Here is a 14647-nt window from a genome sequence, read left to right as displayed (position 1 = left end):
TATTAGCACAACAAAGCACAGTAACATTGTCCGTAGATTTTTGAATCCAGACAACACTTCATGTTTGTAGCACAAGGACCAATCCGGTGTAGCACGATAATACAGTCTCATTTAATCGGTGTTGTAAATGACAATGGCAGAAAAATTCTGAAGAATTTCAGGGAGTTTGATAGATTTCTATGAAGCAGCATTTTCTGTATCAGCACTCAGTTTTTTACCATGAGCTTCATATATTTTATCTGATTTCTCATTTTCCAACAAGATAACAAGCCTTCCACTGCTTTAAATTTATTATGATTAAACTTTTTAGCAAAAACTTGTGCCTCGTCTTTAAGCTTTAGACCATTGACACTAACACCTTGCAAAGTTGGAGTGGTGAATTTTCTGAGATGTTCCATGATTTTTTTAAATCCATTCTTGGTGTATTTTATCTTCTTAGAGTACAATACGAGCTATCGTACTTTTCAGTACACCAGTTATAGTATATGCTGGCTTAGGTTAGGTAGATACATTTTTATTTTGTCAAGAAGCTTTATTCGTTCACCCAATGTCATATCTTACACAAAATTTTAATTCACATTCTAATTAACTGTTAACAGGAGATTAACAACAAAAATTGACACAGTTTAAAAACATTGATACAGGCCTATGCATAAAAATGTCAGCAAAATTTGTGATACAACTGGAAATAAAAAATCAAAAACTATAACTTCAGATAACAAAACAGCTGGACAGTAACAAAAATGAGAGTTATCGTACACTCTTTGTTGGTAAAATTAAATTATTCACACTTGTGAAATAAAAAAAAAACTAAAGAGAAGCATGGAAATATAAAGTTCAATGTACACTATATGAAAGACAAGTGGCAAACCATAAATTGCAAAGGAGCTAGTCGTTTGAGATGGGCATGACTCACTGAAATTCTTAGAAACCGTAATTTAGAATGGATTTGTTAAACATCGATCACATCACAGGTGATGTCATGTACTATGACAAACTCCTTTATTATGATTAATTATGTTTGTTATTATGATTATCATTTGATTAATTATTTATTATTTGTTATGATTAATGGAAAGAAGCATCATTACTGCAGTTTATCTGTTAAAATGTATACTGCCTCTATCTCGCACCATTATCTAGCCACATAATTCTCAGAACCACAAAATTTGTTGTTCACCACTGGCCATATTTGTTTTTAATTAGAAATATACATCAGATATTGGCCCAAATAAGCGGTGTTATCAACCAAATAAATGAAATACTTATCTGTGTAAAATCTTATTTCGTTTTTGTTGTTTAAAGAACTGTCCCTAAAAACCGGCTGTTCCAATTAACCAGTGGTATATGGAATCTACTGTATTATTTTTTATTACTTGATTTTTACTTCTCTTTTAAGGAGGTAAATTAGTTGAGGTAATTTTTAATCAATTTGAATAAAGGATTCTTCAATAAGTAAAGGAAGGAGGTTGTCATTTTTTTACATTCTAACCTTGTTCTTCAACAGCCTGATTTCAATGATTCTTTTGTTATTTTGTAGAGGAAATACTCTATTTATTTGATGAGCCTGTTGTAAGTTTTCCAAAAAAACTTTAAATGAGGACTTTCTCAATGAAAAATGAAATTAAATGCACTGATGATTTGAATGATTTTTGATACTTTTTTGTATCTTTGTTTCTTTTTCATTTCGGTGGAATTTTCTTAGCTGTATCTAGATTTTAAATGAAATCAAAATTAACATTGCAAAATAAGCTACAACAAAACAGACTTCAAAAAACTCCACTAAAAATTAAAAATACACTTTCTGATCCTGTCTAAATTTTGATTTTTTTTTTTGTCTGCTCTTAATAATTGTTACAAAATTGGTTTTGTTTTTAATAAAAAATTGTGATTTGTTTTTATTTGATGCTGATTGAAGTAAATGTTGAATAAGAATTGAAAAATTATTCTTTATCTTTTAGTGCAGTTTTTTAAAGTTGGTTTTATTTATTTATATTTTTACAAGTTTTTCTATTTGTTTCATCAAAGAAGGTTTGTATGTAGTGGTTTATATATTGGTGACACCAGATATATTGACCACAGTCGTTGTTGCTAATGATATAGTGAATGTACTTAATAAGTCTCAGGATTTTTACTTTACTAATCTTTTTTTTAACATTTAGAGAACTGTAGTGGTCCTGTTGAAAATGAAAATATTGAAGATAAAATTTCTGAATTGGCTGCCTTGAAGGAGCAATTGAATAGAATGCATACTGCTTTATCAAACATTACAGCATCACATCTCACTTCAAGTTCATCATCATCAATTAATGCTGCTAATCTGCATAATAATTCACAGGTAAATTTAAATTATGTACTTATTTTATCAGTTTATTCATATTTTATGTCGCCCGCTATGTTATCTGATAGCTTTTGTGATTATTATATGAATACTCCTTTTACTTACTTGGAAATCACTTATGGCTTTCTATTTCTTCCTGAAATTAACAAGTACTGTAAAAGAATGTATGCATGTTGTAAATAGGGCATATTAATCATGATTTTCATCATCAGGAAAGTAAAAGTTGCAGTTAGACTTTATAATATGTACGGTTACAGAGAAATAAACAAATTTTAAAATGAAATATTATAAAATAAATTCATTCATGATATTTGAAAGAAAAATATGTGCAATTTATGAGTTATGTAGACTAAAATTTGTATATTTTGATGACATTGCAAATGATCATCTCTGAGCAGACATAGTAACATTATGCTTTCTCATAGTAAAATTTTCCATGATTAGGATAACATTTCAACAGAAATTTTTGTAATTTATTTTTAAATGTTGGTTTTTACGTTCTTATTAATAGCAGCTCAACTTTAAATTTTATTTAAATCCAAGAAAAGAAATCTCTCATGGTTGAGTCAAAGTTATTCAAGGTCAAGGACTATCATCATTCTTGGAAATAATTAAGTAAACAAATATCTGTTCATCAGCTGCCAATAGTATTCTCGCTGTTTATTACATTGACCTATTTTATTAAAACTGAGTACCGTAATTCCCTTAAAAAATTTCATAAGTTTGTAAGTAATTTGGATCATGGTAACATAGTGAGCAGATATGAAAGAAGTCAAAAATTCGGTTACTGAAAATGTAAACATTTATGTAGTGTTAAATGCGAATTTATCAGTTACAACTCTGACATGACTAATTTTTTTTTTGTTTATGCAGGTAATTTGTAACATAGTGAAATAAAGTATACTTATACAGTATGTATAGTACTGTACAGTATACATATTCTATTTTACATCGTAGGAAAATTTAGTACTGTACTTTACATATAGCATTAAATGGATATACGTATTTTTAGGTAGATTTTATAAGATTCAGTGCATAATATTATACTTGTACTGATAATATTCAGTACAGTAACAAAATGACTTATAATTTGTTTTATGCCTTGACATTTGATGATACAAGAAATATGGGTGGCAGCAGATTTGTGCAGCTGGTGAGAAGTATCCACATTGTTTTCAGACTTAGGTATAACAGTGAATATAGCAGCAAACAGAAAAATTTTCATATAATCATTACAAAAAAAAGTTTCCTTATTGTTTAATAAATTGATTATCGTAAGATAAAATATAGTTCAGTAATACTAATTATAAATACAAAATAATTAAAATAGATTCTTAAGTAGGAAAATATAAAATAGTTTATAGTATAAAATTCATATTAAAATTGAACAATTTACAATACCTTCTGCATTTCATTGGCTCTCCCTATGAATTTAAAAAGTTTTTGGGATGATCATCTTCCAAGTTCAAAATTAGCTTAGTTTACTGAGGTATACAGATGTTATTGAATGAATGAAACATTAGATTAGAAAACAGATTGAATAAATTAATTTTATTTTATTTTTATTTCAATTAAAAAATAAATTAAATTGAATTTAATTCAGATTTTACTTGATTTTATTTTATTCAATTTATTTAATTTTAATTAAATAAATTGAATGAATGAACTGTGAAATCTCACTCCAAAGTGTGTCATTACTGTAGACCTATTCAACTAAAGTTAGTACATTTTTCTTGAGTAGAATGTTATTTCTGATCAGCTTTTCTTGTATTTGTTATCTTATATGGGTTATTAGAAGTTGTGTTGTGCATACATAAAACACTGGCTGAAATGGTTTTCTCTGTTTCTTATTATTTTATTTGTTGAAAGGAATTTGGAAGCTTTGAAGAGGAGGATGAAGATGACAAAGGAGAAGAAATAATTCACTCAAAGATTAAACAAGACAACAGAACACAGGTCATATCCCATGGTCATCAGCAGCAGTCTGCTGTTAATATGGCAATGGCAAGCCGTGCTACCTCTGTTGCATCGGATAGTAATAGTGCTGGTGTATCATCAAATATTACTGCTCAACAGTTGCATACTAAATCATTGTTAGTGCATTGTTTTAATTGCTTGTCTTATATCCCCATACCTATTTAAAAACATAGATAAATTAATACATTTTTTTTAATACATTGCCTCAAAGCAGGCAATGTGTTATTCCAACTTATTAGAATAATCTGTTATTATAAATATAATCTATTATTTCAATTTCATTGGAATATTAGAAATACTTAAGTAGTAAATTGATGGTTGTTCAGCTATATTATTTTCAGGTACAGGTATATTAGTTTTTCACTGATTGATCGGGAAGTTTTAATCATTTTTATGATTTCATTTGCTGTAAATAGGTTAAAGATTTTTATTATAACTCCAGAGTTTGGGTATGTTTGTTCCTTTGGATTAATATCAACATTAAAGTCATCCAAAAGAAAAATATATTTGTATTTATGAGTTTTTTCTTATAAAATCATAGATAAATTATTTGTATAGATATCATAGATACCTAATGGAGGTTGATTTAAACCAAAAATAACATATTGGTGTTTTCTCTGCTTAATTGTTGAAACTGAATGTATACCCTGAAAAATTCTACTTAATTCTCTATTTTGCTTAGTTCCTGCCCCATTTACTATCCATTAAATTTAATTACATTCATACCTATTTTGTCATCTGAATTTTGTTTTTCTTGGTTTATATTTTAGCTTTTTAAAAGTTTGTCTTTTTTCCTTGTACAGTACAAATTTTAAATCTACATAAAGCACTTTCTGGTTCAGCTTCAAGATCAAAATTTGCCATAGATAAAGATCAGATATAGTTGAATACATTTATAATAAAATATTTGATATTAAAGAAATATATTACATAAATTAAAGACATTGCATCCCTTAATTTCATATCCCTCATCATATGATTTCTTATTTATAGAACTGTCTATACTGACTAGCTAATTTTACTCACTAGAATTTACTTTGTAAAACTACTCGCAATTAAATTTAAAAAATGTCTTCAGAAAATTTAATCGTAAAATAGACGTGCTAAATTATTAAATGAAATGACAAGTTTAAGCCAGGTAGATTTCTAAATACAGATTAGGTTTGACTAACTTACCATAGCAAATACAAAAATTACCTGTATTGTGTATATTGTTTTAGTAATTCTATTGAACTTAGGTTTATTGACCTTGTACATGGACAAGCTCTTCAACTGTAGTACAGTTTCGATTTTTACTATTAAAATTAATGTTATTGTATTAGAAAACATTCGTAAAAATATTTTAATAAATTTAAAATTATAAAAGAATATTTGATTTTGGCTCCTTATCATTAGTAAAGCAATGAATTTTCTCAATCACTGTTAATAAATTTCCCCAAATGTATAGTGTATCTTTAATGGGAGGCTGTAGTTTTGGAAGAAAATAAGATCAGTTACTTTTGTAACAGAATCTTTTATGTATGTTTACTTTAATACTAATATTTGTCTCTTCTCATTATTGGTGAGTATGATATGAGATATATCCAGAAAGTAGTTCCATTTCTAAATATTACTGCTGCAGTGCTTCGATTATGATTCTGCACGTGTGTTCTAAGCCTATGCCATTCTTATTCAGTAGTGTGTCTGTTCACTTCTTAGTGTGTATTATAACGTTTAAGAAAATTGAGAAACCCACTGTGTGTGAAATTACAATATTAATTATAATATTATAAATATTAAATATATGAGATAATAATATTTATCTTATCTGTGATCTTTTTCTTGACTGCAAAGATTATTAAATCGGTTGAAATTCACCATCAGATTTGCCGCGTTAATGGAGAAAATGCAGTGAGTGATTCCATGTTATGGAGATGAGTGGGATGTGATTTGATGCATACAATTGATGACAAGATTAAAGAGAACAGATGATTCACCAAGTACCTTTTTTCATGCATTTTCCAGTAATTTCACATTTGCTTTTACATAAAATGTCTGAGAAATTGAATTGTTAAAAATTGTGTGCATGCTGGTTGCCTAAGATGTTTATGGAAAATCACAAAATGAAATGGTTGAATAGCGCATTTGAATTTTTGACTCTGTACAGAGAACAGGCATCAACTTCTTCAGCCATATATCATTAGGGATGAGACATGGGCATCACAAGTAATGCCTGATATGAAATGATAATTTGTGAAATGGTGATACCCTCTGTCACCCAGAAAGACAAAATGTAAGCTATAATGTTTTCCACCTGCAAAATCATGTGTCTAAATAGTGATGTTGTTGTGAAAAGCCAAAATAATTGCATCGTGTAATCCAGAATAGGCAATGTGGCTTGCTTACCCAGGACGTTGTGTTGATTCATGGCAAAACTCGACACACTGCCACCACAATGTGGGTTTTATGAGTTTGTTCTTGATCTTTTTAATAGCTACTTGGAACTTACTTTCTGGATAACCTATCATATAATGGTGTATTTTTCAATTTTACATACTAATTTCTTTTTTTATCTATTGTATCTTTGTAAAAATTTGTCTTCATTGTTTTTAGGAAGTTGCATGAAGCTAAGGCCAGGTTACACCATTTACAAGAGCTTCTTAATTTAGTGGAATAATTTAGAGAAGCAGGTAAACCAGTTCCACAGAAAATATTATTACTGCTTAGTTCATCAAATGGGCCTTTATCAGGAGATGACAATTTGGACTTGTAAGTGCACATTGTTTTTAATTTTACTCCAGATCTTTATTAAAATGATAATAAATTTCATGAATAATCGTGGGAAAAGTTACACTATAAGAAAATCATTTCATAGGGTATATTTATAAAATTGAAAAACAGTTGAGCGTTATGGGAAGCAACTTTTAACAGCAGCTTATATGAATCTGTTTATTGTTTGGTATTATTTTTTTAGATTCATTACTATCAAAGCAGTTCAGTGTTTAGTTCTGTAATGTAATTTGTATATTTAACAATTATTTTTATCACCACTTTAAATTTAGAAATTCAAGGATTTTTATTGATGCAGTTTACCAAAAATTCTGTATTTACTATTTGTCTATTTTTAATATGGACAAAGTTCTAAGTCTAGATTTTACTAATTTTCACTTAAATTTGTGAAAACTCCTGGGCAAAACTGTTTACTAACTTGGTTAGAGTCGGCCATTCCTTATTTTTTATTTCTTTTTTCTCTAATAATTGCCTCAGTAAATGTGTCAACTAACAATCTGATTCCATCTGTGATGGTATGCTGACACCTTCAGTACTGATGGCAATTCATCCGCTTCATCTTTTAAAAATAATTCTTCATTTGGGTTTAGGCAACTGTGGGATTGTACTTTCCTATCTGGATTTGCACAAATGCTCAAACTAGTGTCTGAGGTACTTATCAGGTAAACAGGCCTTCCACTCTTCCTAAGATGTATGTCAAAGTCTGTGACATATATAAAATGAAAAAAAAAAACAACATGTATTTTCATTAGTTTTAGGGTTTCTATTTGCTGAAAAATTTGAATGAAAGTATTTTTGTGTTTTAAAGTATTATAAGACAGTTTACACTTAACTGTGGTTTTATTTTGAAAATTAGTAAGTAAATGAACTTTCCTTTAAACAATTATTGCTTAATTTTACAAATAACTATTGTTATAATTTTTTGTTATACTGATCATAACGTCTTTTTGCCAAAAGCATACTGTCTGTTCGGTTATTCATATTGTGTGGAAAATGTGTAATGAAAATTTATATAGGAAAGTTGACAGAATTTCTAAAAAAAGATAATGTTTGTTAGTAATGAAAGATTATGTTGATGTTTTTAAGTTAATATTTTGTTGTTCTCAGAAGCTCTTGTAGGTTGTAATAAGTGTTAAAAAAGTAAATAAAACTTAAGTACTATTAAATTAAAATTTGATGATTGTCCTCTTTTTATTTTCATTTGTATTTTTTAAGATTATTTTTATACTTAACATCTAGAAAACTTTCATAAACGCCTTATAGTCTTGAAATCATCAGAAATTAAAATTTAAAGAAAAAATCATCCAGTTGGAAAAAGAGCAGGTGTAGATGATCTAGAACTTCCCCTTCCTTATGATTTTTTTTTTACAAAGTGTTTTTGTGTTTCTTCTCATGTAGAAGACTGATTTTATTAGTTTTTCTGCAGTGTGTAATTCTCCTCCTATCAATATTACTTAAATGCCAACTAGTAAATAATGTGAAGTCCTGTGAATGGAAGTAAACTACTTTTAAAAAAAAAATAAACTAATTTAAAAAACTGCATCAAAAATAAAGAAATAGGAATTGGAAGGTGTTTAATTTTTAAATACTTAGTGCTGTCTTTGACGTTGGTTTTATTACGGCTTAAAAAGTTTGTTTTTTGCTAAAATTATTTTTAACAAAAACCCAACTTACTGCTTAGATGTGTAATTTATCTGATCCAGTTGTTGAATTTCTGTTTTTTTTTTTTTTTGTGCCATAATTTATTCATCTATGACTAACTTATTGTATTCTCATTGCTGATTATTTTGTGTAAGTTTTCCAGAGTATGACGTGAATCTTTATTATTAATTTTTATATTGATGTACAGTAAATATTGTTTATAGTGACCTCTAAGGGGCCGACGATTTTAATTCATTGTAACCGATAGTCACAGTAACTGATGTTTAGGTAGCTTTTTTGTGGTACTACTTTAATATGCCATCTACACGGGTATTGTAATACATTAAAATAATAATGTTTAAAAATAATAATAATTTATTTCTGTAATAGAATAATATAAAAGAAACAGAAGTATGCAATAATAAATACAAATACGGTAGAGTAAAATAAGATGGAAAAAAAATTGTAAAAATTACTTTTTCTGCAAAAAGTCTGTTATTTTGCTTTGTTTTGAACATTTCGTGTTGTAATACAGTTTATGAAGGTTCTTTTCTAAATCAAAAGAAACACTCTTTGTTTCTTAATTAATAATTTCTGTAAAACTGAGAAACTGGCAAATGGTTTTCATTGCCGCTAAAACTTCTGTAAGATTTGGCAGGTTGATGTCTTCATCGTTGTTGCTATTGTTACCTTCATTGTCATTACCTATGTCCCCATCTATTTCACTAGTACTGAAGCCACTACATCATCTGTTACAGTTTCATGTGTTTTTAAATCTTTGTCAACCTCTTGATAATCTTCAAGCAATGCATTTGCCAACGATTGGTTTTGCAGACTATTGCTCTATTCCACTAAAGATTCTTCTTTGCATGTGATGTCAGTAACTTCGCCAGCCTGTGGTAAAAATCCTGCATGTCGAAAGCGATTTTTTTACAGTCAGCGGAGAAACCTCATTCCATGATCTTTCTAATGTAATTATAGCATCCAGAATAATTATTTTGTGTTTCCATTTTTTGATCTAAATCGTGTATCATTTGTAAAATTAGGTGTTTTTTGTAGTGACTTAATCATGCTGACTTTTCATGCCTTGATCTAGGGACGTTAAGGTTGCTTTTGTTTTTGGTAGTAAGACACTAACTTTATACACAGAAGATTTTCAATGTGTGGATAAGCCAGACAGCCTATAACCAGAATTTTTTTGTCAGTTCCAGTCATATTTGTAGCAGTTAGTATTGCTAGTCTTTCTTTTGATAAGTTTCCCCCAAACACATTTCGCCTTTAAACTGAATGGTTCTTTGTGCCGTCAGTTTAAAAAAAGACCGGATTTATCAGCATACAGATTTTTTCACCTGAATAGCGCTCTTTAATTTTGGCCAAATAGTTTCTAGCCATTTTTCTGACACACCGGTTGGAGCTGCTGCGGCCTCGCCGGTTATTCTCCCTTACACAATATCTTGATACTGATGGAACTATTGTATCCAAGCTGAAATTATTTCACATGGCTTACCCAATTTTTCAGAAAAATCTTTCACCTTAGTTTGCAGTATAGGGCTGCTAATAGGGATATCACTAATCACTAGCCCTCTGGTATTTAAACCATTTTAACAGCGCTTGGTCTGCATCATTATGTTGACAAGGCCATAATTTTTTTTGATTTCATAGAATTTGTTTAAAACTTTTCTTAATTTTTTCACAGTTCTGCCACATCGATATTGTCTTATGTCCTATGCCTAATTTTTGGGCAATGTCTTTATTAGTTTCACCATTCTCTAATCACCAGATAATGTCCTCTATTGCAAATGTTTTTCACGAAGTCATAATTAAATTATTATTAAATGAATTACACAGGATACGTAAAGTAAAATACTGTACCCACACGATATGATATGCTCACAGCAAAAGATTAATAACTGAATACGGGTGCTTCAATTTACAATAATCTGGTACAGGAAGAAGATAAGAAAAACAAGAACTAAAACTACATTTGCAGATAAAAAGGAAAAGATGACTCATTTTAACCAAAAATACTTTCTTTACAGAAATATTTCTGTAGCTAAAATGTTGCATTGAAGTAGAAAAAGTAAGTCATAATAACCGATTTGTCTCTGTAACCGGTGTAATTATAAACAATATACATACAGCATTTATGAATTAACAGTATACCAAACAAACCGACAAAGTTTTGGTCACTGTATCTGATATGTCATTGTATCAGATGTCTGTAAAGGATACTATATTTTGTATTTTAAGAATAGTGTAATATTTAATATTATCGCACAATTGAATTTTTATTTATCAAACAAAATGCTCCAACATATCAGTAGAAAACATGTTTTCTGCTGGTCTTGTGGACATAAAATATTTTACTCCTTTTTCTTGGTGCTTAATTTTTATCATATAAGCTCAAGTTTGTGTATATATAGAAATATAGAATGGGGAAATTGAGGTATATAAAAAATGCTATATCTAACTGGGATTCAAAAGTGGGATCTTTCAGATGAAAGATGTTATCTCTCTCGTCATGGAGGCTGGCATTTTGTTACCACTGTTTATTTTATAAACATCTGTACTGTTATACTTATTTTTATTTATTTTATTTTTTAATTCTGTTATCTGATAATTTGGTAACTTATTAGAACATTAAAAAAAAAATGACAGTGGTTATCTCGTAAATATGGTTGTTGGATTTAGTAAATTTATATCTTTAATGTTGAAATTGTGTTCACTACATATATAAATTTTTTTTAATTAATCCATTTTTATCATCAAATTTTTATTTTATCAACTTCTTTATGTCCCAACTAATCTTGTGGGTGGATGTATGAGATGTAAGAGGCATTCTGTGGGAGTAATAGTATTCACTATATAATCAGTCCCTGTGATAAATAGCATGAAGAGGTTAGTCGTAGAACTGAATTCTGCATTTTGGTGGGCTTGGAATGCCATTGTGCAACATTGATACATATTGATGTATGTAACACACAATATAGTCTAAGACTTTAAATTATTAATCATACTATAAAAATTAGAAAATGTTTTGATAATATTGATATATTGATCTTTCACTAATTCTTATTATTGTTAATAATGGTTTCCTGCTAACAGTTTTAGCTTATGATTTTATGGAAAAAATACTTTTTTTAATTTTATGGAAAATTATATTTATAATTTTATGTATAAAATTTTAATATTATTAATATTAAAAAGATTTGTAGATTTATTGTTTTCTGTTTCTTGTGTGTTTTGTGTATTTTGAAAAAATTGTTCAGTTGATTATTTTATTACGTTTACAAATTATGTGTATATTATAAATACTAAAATTTCACCACTACATCTGATCCAACATTTTTATTTAGTATGCATTTAAAAATAATGTGCGTAATATTAAAAATCACTACATACGTCTTCCGATTACTACACTAAGAAGAACCCATTGGACCTTTCTTTCCATAACAATGTATCATGGAATGTAAAATAATTTTGATTTGAACAATGTAGTGTTATTGCTTGATTAATGATGATTTATTGGTTTATACTGTTATAGTCAAGTAATTTTTGTACAAGTTTTATATTTCCTTGTTAAATTTCTTTAATGTTGCACAAAATAAAATAGTTGTATTTCCTAATTGTATTTCTTTTAAATTTTCTACTAACTTTTTGATCTCGTGGAGTATATTTTCTACTTTATCTTTGCAGTTATTTAATGGCTTTAGTTCAGAATTTTAATTTATGAGGTCAAATTATAGTTTATTAATTCTTTTTTTTTAATTTATTTACTTGCACATATTATGTTTTATATATTTTAATAATAGGAATATTATCTGCTTTTTTAATGGGTCTATTGAATAAAAAATTTTTTTTAATTTTTTTTATTTCTTTCTATAAATGTATTAGTTTAATTGTAAATTAAATTTTGAAGTGTTATTTTTATCAAAATTTATGTTTATGTATATTATTATTTAATTATTAACATGTGATTGTAAAAAATATCTTTTTATAAATAATATTCAATAATAACAATGAAACAACAAAAAAATATGAAAAAAAAATCAGAAGTTATTAGTGAAATAAATTTTATGTACTTTTAAAAATGTGCATATGTAATTTAATTGGCATTATTACATGTGTGCATGCGCGCATACACACGTGTGTATAATAGATTTGGTGAAATATCTGATTATTTAATATTAATTGAAAATTATAATTTAGAATTGTATTATTTTTGGATATTCTAGTTAAATTTCTGTTCAATTTTATTTAATTATTCTGGAATTTCTGTTTAATTTATCTACATTGAAGTTAACTACAGAGTGACTGAAAAATAGACCCTCACAAGAACAACATATATACTGAGGCATACATGCCTGATCTTTAATAAATTGCAAAAAATTCTTATTTTTAGTTTATTAATCCTCTGATTTTGTTGGTCAGTATTTTCCCTAAGATGGAGTTTATCATTATTTCGTTTAGTTGTTATTTGTTGCCAGTCACTATCGCTCTTTGGTTTGATATAACTCTTCTGATCCTAATTTATGTATACATTCTCTAGTTTTCAAATTTTCTCTCATTTTATATTCTTCATCCTCTTAATCGTTCTATTTTTTCCTTGGTGTAACATTTTCTTCCTCTTTATATTTATCATCTCTTAATGTTTTTATTTTTTTTGTTCGCAACATTTTCTTCCTTTTTTTTAATTTAAATATTTTGATTTATTAATAATATAATTCTTAACCTCTGATTGTAAAAAAAAAAAACTTTTACAATAAATAATAATTCAGTAATAATAAAAAGAAAATATGAAGAAAATTCAGAAGTTATTAGTGAAATAACATTTTATGTACTTTTAAAAATGTGTATATATAATTTAATTTAATAGGTGTACAAGGAAGTCATGTGGTGTCCACATCAGATTATTATTTTTTTTTTTAATAAAAGGGAAATAAACTGTTATAGTTAATACTACGTAAAAATAATGTTGTTTGTTTATTTTAAAGTTTGGAAACCATAGTTGTTACTAATTTACACATGTATTCTGTATAATTCTGTATAGTTTTTTAAAGTCTATATTTTTTTTGTACAAGTCATCAATTACAGGTTAAAAAGTCTTTTTTTTGTATATATAAAACACTTCCTTTATAATTGTATTATTTACTTTGATTTTTAAGTAAGGAGATAACTTTTTTAAACATTTTTTAATGAATTCAACATTAATTTAATGTTGAATTTGTGTTATTGTGTTATTTTTAATTCTTTATCTTATTATACATACATACATACATACATACATATAGACTCGTTACTCTGTACTATTATACAAATATAAATAAATAATTTGATCCACCAAGTACAGAATAAAATTAAATTAGGTAGGATGACACTTAACCTTATATCATTGTATATTCACAAGAGTACTTTCATGGTTTTCTCCTATCTTCAGTTGATATAATATTTTTATTGTCATGTAAAATTACATACACACCATTAACAAAATCAATTCTTGATATATACAATAAAACAGAATTTGCTAAAACTTTAGATATAAAATTAAAAAAAAATTGAAAGTTAAAGTTACAAATTCCATTCATAAAAATATGTAGTCAAATGATAAAAATATTAATTAAAAGTTAAAATGATAAATGTGTTAAAAAGAATGAATTTGTGTGTGTGTGTGATTTAGGTAGCTAATATTATATTACTGTCAAATTCATTTTTGTTAACTTTTAATTAATATTTTTATTATTTGACGACATATTTTTATGTATGGAATTTTAACTTTTAATTTTGATTTTAAAGTTTATATCTAAAGTTTTAGCAAATTCTGTTTTATTGTATTTATCAAGAATTTATTTTGTTATTGGTTGTATTTATAATATGTAACTTTACGTGAATAATAAAAAGATTGTATCAACTGTAAATGTG

At 27.3% G+C, this 14647-nt stretch overlaps 1 protein-coding gene across 3 annotated transcripts in view; it reads left to right on the top strand.

The window, feature by feature from the left end:
- LOC142333436 (uncharacterized) overlaps positions 1-14647 on the top strand; it is a 55033-nt gene that overhangs the window by 22359 nt on the left and 18027 nt on the right. For 2 of the 3 annotated variants that reach the window (XR_012758605.1, XR_012758604.1), the window contains exons 3-5: positions 2163-2338; positions 4211-4434; positions 6911-7066. Coding sequence is in view for 1 of the 3 variants with exons in the window: in XM_075380528.1 (XP_075236643.1) it covers positions 2246-2338; positions 4211-4434; positions 6911-6974 (381 nt within the window). In the remaining 2 variants the exon portion in view is untranslated. Of the gene's footprint in view, positions 1-2162; positions 2339-4210; positions 4435-6910; positions 8265-14647 lie in introns of those variants that run through there. The other variant, XM_075380528.1, reaches the window with a different exon arrangement.

Source organism: Lycorma delicatula, chromosome 12, assembly GCF_047948215.1.
Source record: "Lycorma delicatula isolate Av1 chromosome 12, ASM4794821v1, whole genome shotgun sequence".
In the NCBI taxonomy this organism is placed as follows: Eukaryota; Metazoa; Arthropoda; class Insecta; order Hemiptera; family Fulgoridae; genus Lycorma; species Lycorma delicatula.
The sequence above is the reverse complement of the archived record's forward strand: the minus strand, read 5'-3'. Positions and strand labels throughout refer to the sequence as shown.